At 48.1% G+C, this 18848-nt stretch overlaps 5 protein-coding genes across 5 annotated transcripts; 3 read left to right on the top strand and 2 right to left on the bottom strand.

Moving 5' to 3' along the window:
* Window positions 1–172: 172 nt before the first annotated feature.
* On the top strand, window positions 173–1010 carry F5B22DRAFT_483007 (uncharacterized protein). Its single transcript, XM_047972268.1, has one exon. It carries the CDS (start codon window positions 274–276, stop codon window positions 814–816), a length of 543 nt encoding a protein of 180 aa, XP_047826311.1. The 5' UTR covers window positions 173–273; the 3' UTR covers window positions 817–1010.
* F5B22DRAFT_639489 (uncharacterized protein) lies at window positions 1003–2046 on the bottom strand (the record flags this gene model as incomplete). Its single annotated transcript, XM_047977723.1, has 3 exons — window positions 1003–1148; window positions 1296–1916; window positions 1980–2046. The coding sequence occupies 3 exons, from the start codon at window positions 2044–2046 to the stop codon at window positions 1003–1005; spliced, it is 834 nt and encodes a 277-aa protein (XP_047826310.1).
* An 8237-nt stretch (window positions 2047–10283) lies between these two features.
* Window positions 10284–11044, top strand: F5B22DRAFT_482685 (uncharacterized protein). Its single transcript, XM_047972263.1, has 2 exons — window positions 10284–10624; window positions 10677–11044. The coding sequence occupies exons 1-2, from the start codon at window positions 10441–10443 to the stop codon at window positions 10958–10960; spliced, it is 468 nt and encodes a 155-aa protein (XP_047826309.1). The 5' UTR covers window positions 10284–10440; the 3' UTR covers window positions 10961–11044.
* On the bottom strand, window positions 10888–13683 carry F5B22DRAFT_482877 (WD40-repeat-containing domain protein). Its single transcript, XM_047972267.1, has 2 exons — window positions 12457–13683; window positions 10888–12402 (listed from the first exon to the last, which is right to left on the bottom strand). Exons 1-2 carry the CDS (start codon window positions 13240–13242, stop codon window positions 11128–11130), a joined length of 2061 nt encoding a protein of 686 aa, XP_047826308.1. The 5' UTR covers window positions 13243–13683; the 3' UTR covers window positions 10888–11127.
* Window positions 13684–14153: 470 nt separating this feature from the next.
* Window positions 14154–18721, top strand: F5B22DRAFT_639487 (mediator complex subunit 13 C-terminal-domain-containing protein; the record flags this gene model as incomplete). Its single annotated transcript, XM_047977722.1, has 3 exons — window positions 14154–14192; window positions 14261–18499; window positions 18533–18721. The coding sequence occupies 3 exons, from the start codon at window positions 14154–14156 to the stop codon at window positions 18719–18721; spliced, it is 4467 nt and encodes a 1488-aa protein (XP_047826307.1).
* Window positions 18722–18848: the final 127 nt, after the last annotated feature.

Here is an 18848-nt window from a genome sequence, read left to right as displayed (position 1 = left end):
CAATACACGTAACAAAAGTGGAAAATTAGTCCCCTCACAATTGATACCCCATGTCAAATACCTATTCTACTCTGCAGCATCAATCCTCATCCCATTACTACACGGCTCATCTATCGATTAGAACCTGGATCCCGATCGCAATTTCTAACCATCTTGATGACCCCTAAAATTCAAATTGCGTTAAACTAAGATTACCGTAACCAAACTAATGCGAGGCTAAAATGCGAGGAGAATGAATATACTTACAGGTGCACTATTTTATTCTCGATCTTGATGACCTTGGGCTTGAGCTTGGTGCTCATCTCCTCGAGCTCGGCCTTGAGCTCGGTGCTGGTCTCCTCGAGCTTAGTGTTGATCTCCTCGAACTTGGTGTTGATCTCCTTAAGCTCAGCCTTGAGCTTGGTACTCATCTCCTCGAGCTCAGCCTTAGGCTCGGTGCTAGTTTCCTCGAGCTTGGCGTTGATCTCCTCAAGCTTAGTATTAATCTCCTCGAGCTCAGTATTAATCCCCTCAAACGTGGTATTGATCTCCTCAAGTTCGGCCTTGAGCTCGGTGCTGGTCTCCTTGCACTTGGTATTGATCTCAGTCCTGGTCTCCTCAAGCTTGGCCATAAGTTCTTTGGTGGTTTCAATCATTTGTTTCAACTTGCTAAAGTATGACACTACTGAGGGATCCATGGTAATTAAGGACAAAGCGAAGAAGGGCAGAGTAATGAAGGACAGAGTGATGAAAGACAGTAAACTAAGGAAAGACAAGGAGATGGAATATATAGATAGTAGTATGCCTTATAAGTGTTTACCAGTCAACCAAACATAGAAAGTTGACAAACAATACTTGTTGGGGACACTAGAATCTATCCCTTAGAATTCTATGCCTTGGAATTTTATCCCTTAGAATTTTATCCCTTAGAATATAATTTCAGCTTGAAAACGTTTCACTAGCCTTAGGCACTGCAGGTAACCCACAAGGTTCACTGATCAATACTATATATGTACATTTAAATTAATCTTCCAGATTCGCCTTGGGCTTGGGTTTCATAGTCTTTGTCGCCGCTTCGATGGCGATGTCCTTCGCGTCTTGATTCGAGTCGCGCACGAACTCATCTAGATACGCGGGGACTTTGTCGAGTCTGTTGTAGGGACCAGGCACTGCGACGCAGGAGTTAGTGACTGCGTCTTGCAGAAGCGTAAAGATCCCAGGATATCATGCACTGAACAGACGTAGAAATAAGTGCGTCACATCTACGATAGATCCAGAGGAAATGGCTAGATAGCTAAGGAGACCCAGCGACTTACTAGGTTCGCCAAAAGTGTAATGAACCGGCACAACGCCCGTCCAGACGCGATCTAGTAAAGATTCGTCTTCGAGATCGGCCTTCTCATCGCTAGGCATGCCGCTGCGGATCTTGGCGCTTCCAGAAGCGATCTTGACGCGCAGGATGCTCGTGCTCTGCATCTCGGCATTGTTGGGCGGTACCCTTGTGTGGCGGTAGCGGTCGCGCACGACGCTGTTAGTGATGAGCTCCATGGCCCAGAGCCGCTCCTCGTTATCCGTGATGAGCTCGGCGTGTCCAAATAGCACCGCCGAGCGGTAGTTGTAGCTGTGGGAGTTGGGCGTCAGCGACAGGACTAGGCCGTCGACGTGGCTTGCGCCGATCGTGATGGGTAGACCCGTCACCGCTTCTCCATCTGTGCCGCTGCTATCCTTGCGGGAAAGATTCATTATCCGTGAGGATACGTAGCCGTGTAAATATAACTCTAGCACGTCGCCTGTATCAGAGCTGGGCCGCGCGAACGAGCCCATCTGGCCGATCATAGGCAGCATCATGGGAAAGGGAGAGTCCGGTATCGTGAAGGATACTTGTAGAATGGGACTGGTGTTGATGAGCTCATGGATCGTCCTTAGTGCGTATGAAGCTATCAGCATTATGTGAATTGAGTGCTAATATACGTGGTGGGATAATATCCGTAGTTGCTTACCTCGAACATCATATCGGTTGACCTTGCTATAAGGCTTTGTCGGGTATTGTAACTCTTCAGAAGGCATGTTGAATTAAATGTTGGTTTCACCTGTCCGCTCCGTTCTTTTGGTATCAACACGATGTGATATCTTCAATACCTAGCAAAGAACGAACTGTGTCCAAATAGTTTGAAAGATAATGACTTATACTTCGGTCGGGTAGGACAACATTAGCTCTATATATACACAAGTTTGGAGATTGTACTAGGAGCTAGCTCTCCTTTGTTCTACTTGTCATGTAGATCACGGTGTGTTATCTCTGATTTGTTATTCTTCAACCCCGAGAGTGAAGATACCTGTCTCGCTGTCTCCTGCCTGAGTCGGCGGTCCACAGTCTATTCCAAAGCCCGAGGAGACTTGGAATATATGTATAGATATCTAAATGGTACCAAGAAGAGCAGTACACGAGTGAAGTATTGCTTTATCTAATCCAAAACGTTTGAATTAGAAACTGTCTCATTGGTTGATGAGCGGTTCCTCTGTTGGTTTCCCCGCCATAGGGCAGGCTATTAACCCCGATTGAGCATGTCCATCCGAATCGGGTCCGGGGGAAACAAATGTGAGTCTACGGAAAGGTGAACCCGACATCGCTGTGTGACTGATTATCTGCTAGTGTACTATAAGGTATGTCGTCAAGGAAGCATGTGACGAAAAGATTGAATGGGCAATGTCCGGCAGTGGAGGTCACTAGACTAGGTATTTACTATTTACTGAACCGGCGCCTGAATTGGATGTGGCTGACAGGCCTAAGATCTTATCACACCAGCCACACCTTCAAGCTCCACCAAAAAAGCACCCAAGACGGTACATCGCAACATAACGTCGTGACCATCGAGCCAACTCACGGATTCATCCCACCACGCCGTCGTCTGCCGTCCGTTCGACGACAACACGCTCATCATGGCGAAAAAAAGTAAATCTCCATACCCACAAACTCTATCCGCAGCCCACTCCCGTTCCAAGCTAATCCACCGCGCTCGCGCAAACAGCAAAGTCTCGCATGATCTCGGTGCGCCTTCTCTCGATGGCCATGACCGGTTTCTTCTACCAATACGCCCGCCCTCGAACATCCAGGCCGATGAGTATGCTAAAATACGACCCCGTCGGTACGTGAAACTCGGTTCTGTCAACATCCCAACACAATCAGACTCGGCAATTCAGCCACATCCACCCATACCCCAAACTAGCGCCAATGGAATGCAGTTCCTTCTCGCCTAGTTGTGCCCTTGCAGAGTATAGCAAGGCGGCAATATGTCTTTCGACAGTGTACTAATACGGAATCTCACCTACAGTACGGAAGAAGGTTCTTTTCTTAGAACAGAAGCGAAAAGGGAAATAGACGACATGTATGATACGATGGATGATATTCTAAGACTTACCACCGACGATGAAACAATCTCGGTCCTCTTCGATCAACCATATCGATGAATAGGGCGAGCCGCTCCGAGTTGACTTGCGCCGAAGACGTTTAAGACCAGCGATGCGCTCACAACACCATCATGTAGCATACTTGTACTATAAGACTATCAGCTCTTCCAGCCCTTACGCAGTACATAGGCGGCATAACATATCAAGAAAGATATCACGCTGTTATGTTTGAACTCTGTTTCGTATCGGTAATTTTTGATACCTAGGTTCTTCAAATGACTATCAATCTAGAAAGAAACAAGTTACACTGCGATTAGGTTTCATGCCGAATGTACTCAGGCAAGCTGCGAAGAGATATCTAACAATTAAGCCAGCATTTAGCAATCCTGATCGCACCCCGAAAATCACTAACATGGCACGAGCCATGATAGCATGCATGTGAGCCAGCAGGGGAAAGCCAGTATGATGAAAGTAGCAAGCTTAGGTGCATCCGTATTTGCCAAAGGCACCGGCCCCAAAGTCGAGTGAATGGGCATGAAGTTTCTGGTTGAAGCGAACTGCATCCTTCGGCTTATGACTAGCTCGCGTGTTAAACCCCGCCGCCTCTCAAATGCCAGAGCCGGGCTCGCTAGTGAATTGCTTTGATTGCAGCGTCTTTGACGTCCAGACAATCAGGTTTACTTTGACATCGAGCGGCTTATCTTCGCTCGGCGTTTGTGTGCTGGGTGAGGCATCATGTCAACGACTTTCTCTCTCTCATTATTTTCGGCCTCAATCCTTTTTCTTTTCTTAAGCACTGGAACCTCGGTAGATGCTGTCTCTGTCTCTTCGGGCATATCGTCCATATTACACGCCTCTAAACTTGCAGAAGAACCTAAGACTGGCCGGTTATAGGCACTGTGCGACACTAGGGTGGACTTCTTCTCATCGATGCCTGTAGCCTGTCGTCGACTTAGAGACTGGCTGGTTTGCTTAGGGGCTTGGCTATTCTGGTGATACTGTTGTTCTTCGATTCCTTCCTCACCTTGGAGAGCAGCTTGCTTCATGATTCCCTTCACTGGAGCAGCCTGTCTCCTAGCTACTCGTTCTTCTTCGATCGATACAGGAGTCAATTTCTGGTTGCGGTCGTGGTCTATTGCTGGAGATTGAATCATCACGCGACGATGTATAACATGTGATGTATCGGGCTGGCCCTTGTGGCCAACATGCATAGCTCCCTCTGTGTCCGCCATCACATTCTTCTCGAATTCTATAGCTCGATTAAGAGCACCGACTTCTAATTTGTGCCACTGCCATGTGTTGTCCATTTTCTTTTGTCTTTCTAAGAAATTTTCCAGAATCTTGCCGTTTTCAGTATTAGTCTTGTAGTCTTTGGCTAGTTTCTGAACAGCCTGCTGTAGTAGTGACACTTCGACGTGGTCCTTAGACCAGGCCTCCAGTTTCTCGTTTAGGTTATTGTTTGCTTGCTCGGATGTCTGTAACCCAGCCGAGGTCTTCTCAATCAAGTCTGCTATCGGCACTATCAATTGCTGTGCTCGTTTTGCGGCTTCGTCTTTGCTTTTTCTTAGAGTTTGCTCAGCGATTTGCTTAGCCTGTACAATCTCTATCTGAAGCCGACTACAATTTTGCTCTGCGTCGCGCAAGCGGTTCTCAACATCATAGTACTTCGTCCATGTTCCCATGCACTCCTCTTCTGCTTGACTGATAGCTTGGTCTCGTTGTTCCTGGCAGCTGGCAATCGCCTCCATATAGTTCACTCGTTCGTCCTGAAAACTGCATTCTTGATCCGTAAATTGAGATTTTTGGGTGGCCAGAGCTTCGGTAGCTTCTCTCAGCTCCTCTTCTAATGTGCGAATGAGTGATTCCTTGTCATTCAAGCCCTCTTGGATCATCTGCTTATCTTTTTGGAGTGCCTCAATTAGTTTATTAGATGCATCTGTAACCTTAGCACTGGCGCTTAAAGAATCAATTTCACGTTGAAGATTCTCTTGTTGCTGACGCTGCGTCTTCGCTTCGATGTGCATCCTCGCAACTTCTTCTTTTAGGCGGTTCTTCTCGCCAAGTGCAACTTGGTATTCTAGCTGAGCTTTCGAAAACTTTTCTTGCCATTGCGAGGCATCTTGGTGGTTCTGTATTTGTTCACTGAGGCCAAAACAGTACTCACGAACACCTAGAATATCATTCTTCAAGCATTCTGTGACTTCGGAGGACCATCCACGATCTAATTCTGCCCGCTCGCGAAGTTCCAGAACAATACTAGGCGTCTCATCAAAATCCGTGTGTTTTCAAAGTGATGGGATACACTAACCTATTCACTACGTCTTCCTGGGAATCCTTCAAGCTCTTGAGCAACTCAGAAAGGTTTGGCCTAGCTACTTGGTTATCCTCCAGAGATTTTTGTAATAAACGGATCCTGTCAACGTTAACTTCGTTCCCTAATTATTAATTGATATTCTTACCGATTTTCCTGGTTTTCCACGCATTGGTGTATGCTTTGAACCTGAATAGATCTTGCATCACTCCTCTCTATGAGTGCTTGATTCTGTGTGTTCAAAGACTTGATTGAGCATTTGTTGAGCTCGTGTGACTCATCTAGTTCTCGACGAAGGTCATTGACATGATTCCTCTCTCGATCAACCTCTTTCTCACGCTCTGCTAGCTTTATTTCAAGAATTTGGATCTCTGATCGTACTGGAGGAAATGAGCTACATAAGCAATTCGGGCATCATAGGCTTACAGTTCTGTATCTCTTGGTGAGAAAGGGTTTGAACTTCCTTCATACTCTTTTGGAGCTTATCCCTGACTTGCTCAGTTGCGGAAAGGGCTTGCTTAAGTGACTCCTGGTGCTTGGTGTCTGCCTGTTTCATCTGCTCTCTAAGGTCGTGATATCTCGGTTGAAAGTACTTGAAAATGCTTTGTTGTTCATTGGTAATATCATTAAGTCGGTTTTTATATTCCTTCATCTTTTCTCGTAGCCTTTCGCGTTGCCCGTCCAACTCAGTGATGGCAGCTTCTTGCTCCCGCTGTCTGGCCAAGTCTTGCTCTTTCGCGCTTTCGAGGTCGGCGATAATCTGGTCTTGGATTTGGATTCGTTCAAGGTACTCTGCAGCTTTCTCATCTCGCTCAGAAAGTTGTGCAACCATGTCGTCCATTTTATCCTGCCAATGCGCATTGCGCTTGGTCTCATGAGTAAAGTGTCGGTTCCACGCTTCAGTGAGTTCACGAAATGTACTACCTCCTGCGATACCACGATCATTCTGATGTCTACGGGTCCCTTTCTGCTCCCTCTCTCTAGGGGCTCGTATCTTGGAGATATTGGAAGCTTGTGACACAGGTCTCGGAAACAGATTACAGTCCTTCCGTGTCTCCTGAGTAGATGAATATGTTGTTTGGACAAAGTCGCGCTGATTTGCAGATGGAGCTTCCACAACAGCGCTATGTAGAGAACGGTCAGAAGCATTACTTCCAGTAGGCTGCGCTTGGTGTTGTCCTCTTCGCATATAAGAGGTCTCAGGTATTGATGCTGCATGCTGTTGTGCCCCAGGCGGATCAAATCCCGGTGAGCCTTTGATGACATGTGGTTTCTGGCGGATTGTTGGCGGATACAAACGATTCGTATGATTCGATTGAATGAGAGCTTTACGCTGAATAGCTGCGAACCCCTTGGGCAACCTAGGGCTCCTGCTCGTTGGTGAGTTGACACGAGCCTTGACCCGTTGGAAAGGAGCCAACACGCCGTGTGAAGGAGAATGATGCTGAACTGATGATCTCAACGCTATAGCTCGTGCGTTTCTCTCGTCAGGCTGCTCATTCGTAGCTTGGGCAGATTCGGAAGGAGGCTTATTAGGAATTAAATTTTCACTATTCTCATTCATATTCCCATTTGATTTTGTCTCGATAACCTTGTCCTTTACTCTATGCGAATCTGTTGAATCATTGGAGGTAGCCTTCATAGTCTCTGAATCCGTTTCACGAGGAGAGTGATGCATTGTCGTCAAAGGGCATTCGCTTTCCGTCTTTGAGTTTGCCTGACTACCCACGCCATCCCGAGGCAGATTCAGTCGACTTAGTAGCTTTTGGGGTGCCGGGGCTTTGCTGTACTGAAACCCATGTTGAAAATTTGAGGGGCTCTCAAACAAAGGGCGACTGATGAAATGACTTGTATTAGGCTGTTTTGGTTGACCTACCATGTTTACTACATGACTACAGGAGTCATTGCGCCATTCAGGTATGAGGTCCTGTGTGTCCTGTGCATTTTCAACGGGGACGAGAAAGTCATTGTCCCAATTTGATGCGACATGCGTCTCCTGTGAATCTTCAAGCGGCTCTAGAAAATTCCGCTTGATAGTGGTAGACTCCTGAGAATATGGCTGACTCTTGAAGTGCTCAGAATGTTGTGATCTTGGACTTGATTGAGTTGCCATCATAACGAGATGGGGAAGCAGCGTGTGGAATGATACGGTTCTACAGAAATGGTACGAACAAGGGCAATGGTTCAATAAAGTATGTAGAAGCTCCTCGGTAGAATATTGTTGCCACGTTAGCGAATTTGAAGGTAGCTGGGGGACGGCGCCCTAAGGCTTGGTGTGGTCTCAAGGCGAGCGCACTTAACGTAAATTCACGATCAGACTGACGTGCTGGATAGACTACAGTGCCACATTCCTTGGATTGTGTGACCCACGAGAATGAAAATATTTGGGGGCTCTTAAGTGGGAAGAGAGGTTGAAGGAAGGGTTGAGTGTGGTTCCCAAGTTGTAGGCCCTGTGACTTCCCTTATGGCAAGCGCGTCATCTATTGTAGTTCACATGGACCGTGCCTTCCTACAAGTTGATGTGAAGTCGTAGCAGAGGCGTAGTACTTGCGAAGATACCTAACGTACATGGTACCTAAACAGAACAATACATGGAAACCGTCTTCCAAGGCTGATTTCTTGTGCTGCAACCTTCTTTCACGCCATGCACGACTATCATATGGGGGAAAGGCGTAGCCTATTTCGTTTGCTCCCAGTGAAATACCTACGTGTGTGGTATTGGACATAGCTGGTAGAGCAGTACTGCAGATTTCGTGTTACTGGATGTCGACAGGTGATTTCAAACGAATCCTTGTGATATTTACGATTGGCAATGTAGTCTTAGGTGAGGCTCTAGCAAGTGTAGCCATTAGTAGATAATTTCGATGGGTATTGGATCTCTTGCTACTCTCTATGCAAGTCTATTGTATGGTTATTATATATAAGTGCTAGGGAAACAGAAGACCTCGTTCAAGCCGCTAACGCCCCCTTTTCTGACCTAAGTAAGTGGTATAGGATAATTTAGGGGAAGAGCCTCCTGAGGCTGAATCCATGTCGACTTATAGGCCTGAAGCCTTGATATCACTAGTTTTATAGATCTATGATGAATAATATTGAAAAAGATAATCCAAGCCCTGTGAGTTTAATTGCAAAAGGCAGCAAACATGACCGTTCAGATTGTCCGGGACTCACTGTGCCCACGAAATACAAAGAAGACATAAAATGGTACTATAAATTACCTAGAGATTATGGCAAGACGTGACAGGTGAATTGATCGACTATCAGGAAACCTATGCTTATCAATATATGCATTATACATGTGTTTAGATCAAGTTGTGCTACATAGGTCACTCCGTACCGGACATTGAGTGTCCGAAGCGAGTGAGCGGCCAGCAACACACAGGAAAATGGCGATCTTGTCTCTGCGGCACATAGTGTACCTAGTGCTTGGCTAGAGGTTGAGTCTATGGAAGGGGGTACTGCATAGTACATATCATGATTTCTGTCGGAAAAGGAAATCTTCATTGGGAAATGACATACAGCATGTCGGTTTGATCATGTTGCGAATGGCATTTACAGGCATTACGAAACTCGCGTATCTATTTACCTGGCGCAAAGCAATTGGGGCTTATTGGGGCCAGAACCAATCATTCGTCATGTCGGGCCCTGCTTGACACTTTCACCGCACCTATAGGTATTCTCCAGGTCTGCGTTTGGGCCATCTTCTATTAATACCCACGGATGCATAGATACGCGACGTCGGCGCCCATCTTCAATCTTACATTTCCGGGTGCCGGGCGGTAGATGAGGCGGTAAGGTCTGCCAGGCGGCCGAAGAGCCACGACTGAAGTGTAATGCATTCGTCCATCTAAATCTCTTCCTCGCTTCTCTGAGCAGACTTGCACTTGGCAAACTCTATCGTTGAACTGATAAGTGAAGTTGGAGTAAGGGCAGCTGTTGGCGATCAATTCACGGCCAGATTACCACCCTTTCAAGTATACGTCTGGGGATGGTATAAGATACCCATGTGAACGACCATCGAAGACAAGATAAGCCTGGAAAGCTTTCGGATCTACCTAGGTAGTACGAATACATTATACATTGACATGGGACAAAACTCATCACGCCAGTCAAAAGTCGTGACAAACAATCATGGTGCAGCGACAGATGTGACGGAATGGCTCTCGAGCTGTGCTTTGGGCGACAGGCCAAGACAGAGCACCCTAGTTGCAGGGGTCTGATTGGCCCAACATCAGGAACAAGCGTGGAAGCGCCGGTTAGCTGGGCGCTTCCAGAGTCGCAAGCACCAATGGCATCGACCACGACGAGAATAGAGCAGCTTTTATGACCTGGTTTCAGAGGCCCGGTACATACCTGCAGGTCCAATGGGGGTCTGGGGCCGGCACCTGTCAGAATGTGCATGAGACGTCCTGATATCAATCTATACATACCTACCTTTCCCTACATTTACTAGGTTAGGAAGTCTGCTGGCACATTTCATCACATCCCGTCACATCTTTTACAATATACACTCCTGAGATTACGAGACTGCTCTTGACCCCGCCGTGTAGGAGGGACTCATAAGGTGCTGCCGGCACTCTGGATCGTTTGAAAGCTGCTCAGTCATTATCTCATTATTATTATTTTTGCAATTCAGACCTTGGTCATACAAGAGTTTGGCATCGTGGGGTAGTGCCCTCATATACAAAACTAGATCACCAATACTTAGTACAGCTTCATCACGCTAGTTCGTAGCATTCGCAATGGCCACGAGCACCGCCGACTTCCCTCTGTCGACAGAAGACCCATACCCGGGAGGCAGTACCCCGGGAGGCGCTGTAGATGATGCAGCTGGAGCAGCAGGTGCAAGTCCTGGGGCAGCTCAGCTCTCACACGGTGCTTTGATTGCTATAATTGTCGTGGTGGCAGTCGTTGTCGTTGGCGGTAGTGAGTATATGATGAACCCTTGATGAAGCACCCAATATCTGACCTCGCACAGTCTCAACTGCTGTCCTTTTCTACCTGGCTAAGAAGAGGGAGTGGAAAGTTCGGGAGAGCATCAGGCGGTCAGCGAGAAAGGTAGTGACCGCATTGACACCTCGTCGATCAGAATTTCCAAAATCCGTCAAAGAGTCATCCGGCAGATCATCTCGGGGACGTGTTCGCTTGGAAGACGTACCCCCAACCCCAAGACTTCGCCCTGAGGATATTGAGAAGGGGTTGGCCAAATCGACTGTCCGACAAAGTCCTGAAGGGCGGGGCAACAAGTGGACGAGAAAATAAATCAGCTACAAATGCGCCTGGAGCGGTGGGCCAAAGAAATCAACGGGAATTGATAGATGGGTATCATGATTTAGTCTCCAACGCCTAGGTCGCGAGAAATGGAGTTGGCTATTGACTGTGCTAATAATTTGTACTTTTTTTTTTTTTTTCAATCGGATAACGGACTATCATATTCGCCTTAGAACGTTTCCACTGGCACTGCGCCTAGCCTTAGTCCGCTTCTCTGCTTCTGATGTTGTAGGCTCGTCCCTCTTCTCTTTCATTTTCGGCTCTGGCGCAAACGTGATTTCCTTATCACCAACTACATCACGCCCTCTAGCCTTGGCGGGACGATTCTGTTTTTGAGTCCTAGACCCAAACGCCGTATCACGGTCCCGCCCACCACCCTCTCGATTCGAAGAACTAACACGCATAACAACCGAGTCTCTTTGGGCTGTCTGAGGCGTGCCCTCAGAATCATCGCTCTCATCACTGCTGCTCTCACTACCCACATCACTTTCTTCCGAGAATGAGGTTACTGGGCGAGCTGCCTTGCCTGTTTCAGGGTCAACTTGTGTGCTTGGGTTGAGCGCCTTGAACTCTCGGCTGTTTTCATCAATTTGGAACTCTTCATTCTCAAACATCCGGCTGAAACGCTCATCACCAAGAATGCCAGCATTCGGGTCGACAGTAGCTCTCTTCTCTTGTTTCTTGAGCAATTTGTTGACGAGTCTCTGGTTAACCTTGACCTTCTTGTTGCCGCGAATGCGACTAGCACGTTCCTTCTCAACCTTCTCTTTGATACGCTTGGCGCGCTCCTCTTCGAAAGCGAAGGGATTGGCAATAAGTCGGGCTTGCTCGTATAGTTTTGAAGCAACGAAATAGCCGTGCATATAGGGCCGTAACAGATTGGTTTTGCCGATTAAATGGTCCATACTGAGAGACCTTAACTCGGGCAACGTCAAGAACTTGTAGTTTTCGTAGTTATCCGTTGTTACTTCGCTTGCCATCTCCTCTGTGAGAGAATCGAGATGCCCGGCCCACCGTGGTGCATTACCTAATTGAGGGATCAAGAAAGCATGCATCGCCTGGCCTTCGTTGGCCGTGAGAATCATCCCAGTTCCTTTGACCCAAGTAGTAAAATTTAGATCAACGATGGGCTCAATGCTAGTCCATGTCTGTCCAGAAGTTTCCTCGTTGATCTTTATGAGTTGTTTGTCGCTAGACAATATCTTGCGTTCTGAGGAAGAAGTCGTCATATGTATGAGGTTCTTGATCGGGAATCCGCTACCGTGGTCTTTCTGCCAGAGAGGCTTTGGACTTCGCATGTCGAAAAGCTTTACTACGCCGGAAGAGCTTCCCGTAGCTATTGAGAGCCCCGAGTCGTTGAAATCAAGAGCAGTAATTTCACCCTCCTGACCACCTAAGACGGCGATGCGAGACCGAGAACGGGGGTCCCAAAACTATTCATCGCGCATTAGCAGCTTCCTATAGACGAAACTCCAGATGATAATTACCTCGACAGAGCCAACGGAAGTGCCGAATGCGAGAAGATTGTGTGCATTTTCCGCAATCGCTATAGAATTGACGGCCGGTGCCCAAACTAAACAGCGATGCAAATTAGCAATGCGCACTGATATTAGGGAACCAGCAAGGCCACGAGATACAAGTCCTAGGTCTGTGTAAAAAGAAATTGCAGACTTCAAGCACATACTGCTACCCTGTAGTCCTACTTCGGAACCGCTGTCACCCCCTACATCTACCCTATAAGATTGCATGAATCTTCCAGCTTCAAGATTGAATCTGAAGACCTCTCCATGACCCTCTGGACCTAAGCCGACAGACCCAATCAGCGCCTCCGTCGTTAAACGGTCATAACAAAGATCTCGGCCGTATCGAGGTAGTTTTATGGCCTCATGAAGGCCGGCTGGTGTGTGTAGTTCGACCCGTCGGTCACTTTGTAAGTGTAGCGATTTGGAGGCATCCGTCGAGAGCAGGGAAAACTTGACGTTGAGACTCGTTGTGTGCCGCGCGTATGATAAGGAAAGGTGTGGGAGATAGTGAACATGAATCTGGGGCTTGTATGTTCCAGTTGAAACAATCCAATTGTTGTCTTCAGAAACCCTGACACAAGCACTCGCTTCCTCAAAGGAAAAGTCTTGCAAGAGCTCTATGCGATTCTGATATTCGGGGTCGGCCTTCAAGCTACGCTTCCTCCGTCGAGCAAGCCAGTCTGGGAGTGGCCTCGCGGTATTGGCGCCTGCCACCGTGTACACCGGTACGTCGCCTTGTTGAACATGCATCCTGGGCCACGACTTTCTTAGAGGGTTGGTTAGAAGAGCATGAAAAGAACGATGACAAAGTGAGATAGGCTGCTCCAAGCATCACGATTGGAGGCAGCGAATGAGAAAATACAGTGGGGCTTGTATCGATAAGTGATACCTCTACTGATCTACTGACGCGCTAAACTACGCATACCTCGCTCTCTGAAGCGCCAGACTGATACCGGTACAGCAGTAGCGCGGTCCTACTACGTAGGTACATATGAGGTGGAACATTGGATGTCATGGTCCAGGTACCCCAGCAAATGCGCACCTAAGTACTCGCTAGCCCGCTTTTGAGGGTACATCCTGGGTAGGTACCACGATATAAGTAGGAACAGGGGGTGGCGATAAGTACTAGCGCACTCCTTTTACATGTAAAGATACTTGAGTACGTATGGTGTCAAGCAGAGCGGAGATGTCCAGCGTGTATAGGATATGGAACCTCGCCCTTGAGGCTGAACCTCACTTACTGTTATGTATCTTCCTTCGACTCCCAAAGTAGGTACCTTACCTAAGATAGCAATACCAAGGACTTGTCATCTTCTTGTCTATCCCGTCAAGCTATAAAAACAAGCAATACCTTAATCCGACGCTTTGGAAACAGCCGACCTGTTCCCGAGGAGCTTCGTGTCCTGCGCTCCGTCGCGACATAGCTTACCTGGCTTGCCACTGTCCCGCGTTCGCTCGCCATCGTCGTAGTCTCGCCGTTGTCCCTCCAGCGATAGACATGGAGTCTAGCGCGTGCTGGCGACGTACAACCTCTAACACCTTGGAATATCTCGGAGCTGGCTTTCAAACCATCCGCATCCTCCGCTAGCCGCACTCACAAGTCGAGCTGCACCGTGGCCGCACAGGGCTGACCGACCGATTCCGCCGTCACAAGATACGACATGGACACTGGCGACTATGAAACTAATACTTTAGTTGTTGTATGACTGCGTGACCACCTTTGACTCTTGCTCCTACCAGCATGCTAACAGTCCCTCGTGCGCTACAGAGTAACATCTCAACCATTACCTTCGCCTTCTATGAACCCGCGGCTTCTTCCTCATCCACACTCTTCAGCTCTGGTGGCAATGAAATCGAGGCCGCTTTTCGTAAGGATGGATATCTCGCGTTTCTGGATGCTAGTCGAAGGGGGTTGTGGTGCTTTCGTCTTGTGATCAAGGGCAAGTCTTCTACCGATTTGGTCGATACTCCGTATTTCGAGCGGAACGTTGAAAGCGCTGGATTCATGCTAAGCGTTACCGAGGAGGGGACATTCGAGCCAGCTGCGCTAGTCAAACACCGATTCTACGGTCATAATGCAGCTAACACACCAAGTAGCTCGTCCTCGAGCGCTTCCTCCGCTCTGGACGCAGCCTTTCGTAGCGCCCAGTCTGCCACAACTCCATCCTTTCCGGGATCTGTCGCCGAATCGGATGGCAAGACCGTCGGGTCGTCAGACTCAAAAATGAGTTCTTCTACATCAGTCCGAGATGTCTATGAGTGCCTCCTCCAGGCTTCATATTCCGCGATAACGTCATGCCTCTCTGCAAAGACTGGTGCTGTACCTCTGACATCCCGGACACTACTCTTACCAGCAGTCGATCAGACCGAATGCAGCACCTCCACACCAATCCTTGCATCATTACGGATATATCTCACAACAACCGGGTGCCTAATAGTTAGTCTGAGCCACTCTTTCGCCAATAGCCTCATTACATTGTCCGAAAACATTACTAGCCAGCTGCCACCATTGGGAGTTACCGTTCTGGCAGCCCCTTTAGGAATGTTTGCAACCTGTCATCTATATAGCTTGACTGAGGCAACTACTACGGATGCAAGTCTTGGCCAGTCTCCAGACACCCAACATCGCTTTAGACATGAGAGAGACGAGGGGCCCTGGAGAAATCTATGCTCGAGATTGATACAGTCTCGAACAGCCTCCTTATCAGCGAAGGCATCACAGAAATTTGTGGGACTTCAGCGCTTGCGGCGAAAACTAGTTGAACAGAATAGCGATGGGAAACGAACTCCAATGATGGGCACCGCTCCCAACATACGCTGGCCCGCAAATTTATGCTTCTGCAAAACGCTCACAAATTTATCGATGAACGGATCTGAGGAGCTGATTGGATCTCAGCTGGAGAAGAGTTTTGACCCCCTTACTGCTGCAAAGACGTGGTTTTCCAGCAGTGCTGAACGAGAGGCAATAATCAGTCAAAAGAAGAAAGAAAGAGATACTCTAGCAGTACAAGAAGGGGCGCTTCCAGAGCAGCAGGTTCAGATCTCTAATAGTTTATCTCCTCTTGCCTCACACCGGCCTACCCAAAGCGGCATCCTAGGGAGTACAATGTACCCAACACCACCTCAAGGGGTTATAGGCGTTACGCCATCGATGGACGGTACCCTCTCCAGCCCTAGTAATAATCTTACTGCTCCAAACATGGCCGAGATGGATGCTGCATCGCATCCACCGGCAGAGTTATATGGCGAAAACTGGGAGAGCACAGAAATCAAACGAGAGCGCGCCGGTACTTCATTCGAATCGGAAAACCTCTTTGGCGAGCTGGGCCCAGATATGTTTGGAGATAACGATATCACAGAGGCGGACTTCAGTTTCTTCGACCAACAGCCCGACGGCAATATAGATTTGACCTCTTTAGATCTGGCCACTGTTCCTAATGCTAATGCCACTCCTAGTCTCGATGTTAGTCTGGCAGCAAGTCAGGTGCCTCCTAATAAAATGGACCCGCCGCACATATCTGCCTCTGAGCTTACGCCCACGTTCGCAAAGCCAGAGCTTCGACACGCTCGGAGCTCATTGGGTGATGAACCGCGTCGACCTGTCTCAGACGTGAACCAAACAAGCAACGCAATGATCAAAAGACCTGCAAGTCCATTCAATCCAGACACGGTCTATAAGAGGATCCGAGCATCTCTTGACAATCATAAGGCTACACAGCAGAACTCACTAGTTTACGCAAACCATAATAGTATATTTGATAAGGTAGATTTCGGGCCAGGTCTTTCATTGGTCAATAGTAAGTATGAGGGAAGTGGACGGTTCGACTTTTCTATGAACCAATCGAAGGCAACTAGACCTTCCAACCTCGAGACACCCGCAACAACCGACTATCTTCGGCGCCATGGTAAGGGCCGAAAAAATCTCAAAGAGCTGCCAATGGCATATGGTGAGCTGCTCATCCGTATGCGAGGCAATCAGAACTCGGCTTCCAATCGTCCTAGTCCTCAGCATCTCGATGCCCCTCATTCAGATGCGGATGATATGAGTCTAATGTCTGATCAAGATGATTCAAGTTATGACAGTGACGAGCCTCCGTCCCCAGTGAAGTCGTCAAGTATTCGACGCCGCCGCGGTGATGATGACGGTGACTCGCTAGCTACCTCATTCAAAGATTTAGAAATGATGGATGCTGCAGCCCCCCATCTACCTTTTGAGCTGTCGCGAAACTCGAAGTATGAAATTGACATACCGCTGACCAAGTATTTTGCGGATCCCGAACCTGCCTGGGTTCAATATTCGTTACCAGATGACCAATTCATCATGGCCGCACAGATCTTAACTGATCAAGTCACGGCTAGTACACTACTATCAGGCACAGTCACTGATTCTCCGCTTCATTCGGGAGTAGATCGACGCCGTCATCTCTCCAACATAACACGTAACGCAATAAAGGAGCTTCAGCAAGGCTTCCCTGTTTATTTCCAGTCCACCACAGGCCATCAGTTGCGTTCGTTTATTGAACTCCCAGATGTCCCTCTCCTGGGTCAACCTACTCGATTACAACCAAGGCCGCCAGGTTCAGACCACATTAAGCCAAGTAATATCTTTCAAATTCCCTCCCCTCGGTTCGAGATGCGGCGTTATGAATCTAGGCTATCCGTTCTACCTTCATCTATATCATTTTGGGAAAGCTTGGGCTTAAGCCCTACGCACGGCACGAAAGATATTAATGCAATTTGTCTTTTCCCCAATCAAGAAGGTGTTTCGGACAGTATTTCAGTATTCACAGACAGAATGCGAAGTACCTACGAGTCCTTCAAGCTGGGTTCATTCAGCAGATTATCGACGCCGTCTGGTGACGAGGACGGTTTATTTCCGTTCGACCTCGAGAAAGAGGTTATTTCGTTCGGCAAAACCACGTCTTTCTTAGGGCCATCTCTTCAGAGCTGTGCATCGAGAGTGTGCAAAGCACTCTCGACCGTTTCGGCTGAGCAGATGAATTTTGTGATCTTCTTTGTTTACACACCAGATGTTCCAGGGTCGATAGTCGAATGTTGCGCTGCCTTTAACGAGATTTTTGAAGGTTATAAGAGAATCCTAACTAACAAGAAACTGCCCTTTGTGAACGAAATGGCTCTTCAATTGATACCCCAAAACCTAGTTGCATCATCCAGTTCGGTTCCTATGCCATCGCCATCGGATTTATCAAAACTTGCACTTGAAATCTACGACAGATGCACAATTTTTGGTGGCGCTATGCCATCCCCGGCTATCATGCTTGAGCAAGCTCTACCTCGAATGATTGACTTCAAATTGAACCCAACGCCTTCAACATCTGTGTTGCATGAGAATTCATGCCTCCATCTCGGGTATGCTCAAAGCATAGACGAAAGGTGGATCACGGTGGCATGGACAGACAATAGGGGTAGCCAGCAAATGACCACATCGTACTGTCTGGGAAGGAAAGGGAAAAATATAGCCACACCCTTGGCGGACGTTATTCATGAGATATGGTCGACCACCCGAGAACTCATCTCCTCTTGGAAAGTCAACTGGCGCATCATAGTGGCTAAATGCGGCGTAATGGATATCCATGAGATTGAACTGTGGTCTAGCCTGGTACAACCAGATCCCAAATCTGGCATCAACTTGACTCTAGTCACGGTTGACACTGATCCATCTCTACAATTACTCCCCCCAGCAGCCAAAATACCAAACAACGCTACCTCCATCCTCTATACTACCCCTGGATCGACCCCACAAGGGGCAACAGTGTCTCCAGAGCAGAGCGGTAATGCCACAACCCCGTTCCGGGACAATGCTACAACGAGCGGGCAGACACCGGGCGGCGACAATAACGCAACGGACTCAGATATTGATGCCACCCTGACAGACACTACTGACCAAACGTGGGGTGTTATTTTATCGCATAGACTACAGTCTTCGGTATCCTTAACGGACCCAAACCCGGTCCTTGTCAGTGGATACCTCGTGAAGCGCTCAGGAGTACGGGTGGAAGACCCACCGATCGTCATGGAGGTTAACATTGTTCACAGCGAGAACAACCCTAGAGCATATGAGGCCCTCCTGCGGGAAATGCTTACATATTACCGAGGTCTGGGCACACTTGCCCGGACCCGGGGTATGATAGATAAAGACACCGATATACGGCCGTGGCACATCGCCGCTGCTGAAAAGGGCGTCAGAGCATTGTACATGCTGATGTAACAGATGCATTGTGTATGATAGGATGATGAACGAGAAAAGGAGTGCACGCGCATTAATATGTATATGGCTCTGCATTGCGGGTGGCATTAGCGTGGAATGATAGACAACACAGCATATCAAGAGAATC

The sequence above is a fragment of the Xylaria bambusicola genome (assembly GCF_022495145.1).
Source record: "Xylaria bambusicola strain CBS 139988 unplaced genomic scaffold F5B22scaffold_63, whole genome shotgun sequence".
In the NCBI taxonomy this organism is placed as follows: Eukaryota; Fungi; Ascomycota; class Sordariomycetes; order Xylariales; family Xylariaceae; genus Xylaria; species Xylaria bambusicola.
Note: the sequence above shows the minus strand (reverse complement) of the source record. Positions and strands in the feature narration are given on the sequence as shown.

What these genes read in the sequence shown, in the direction of transcription:
- F5B22DRAFT_483007 (XM_047972268.1), top strand. Translation starts at nt 274, where the DNA reads ATGACCTTGGGCTTGAGCTTGGTGCTCATCTCCTCGAGCTCGGCCTTG.
- F5B22DRAFT_482877 (XM_047972267.1), bottom strand. Translation starts at nt 13,242, where the DNA reads ATGCATGTTCAACAAGGCGACGTACCGGTGTACACGGTGGCAGGCGCC. An exon ending in CTTCCGTTGGCTCTGTCGAG is followed by an intron (nt 12,403 to 12,456) that starts GTAATTATCATC and finishes CGCGATGAATAG; the next exon opens with TTTTGGGACCCCCGTTCTCG.
- F5B22DRAFT_482685 (XM_047972263.1), top strand. Translation starts at nt 10,441, where the DNA reads ATGGCCACGAGCACCGCCGACTTCCCTCTGTCGACAGAAGACCCATAC. An exon ending in AGTCGTTGTCGTTGGCGGTA is followed by an intron (nt 10,625 to 10,676) that starts GTGAGTATATGA and finishes GACCTCGCACAG; the next exon opens with TCTCAACTGCTGTCCTTTTC.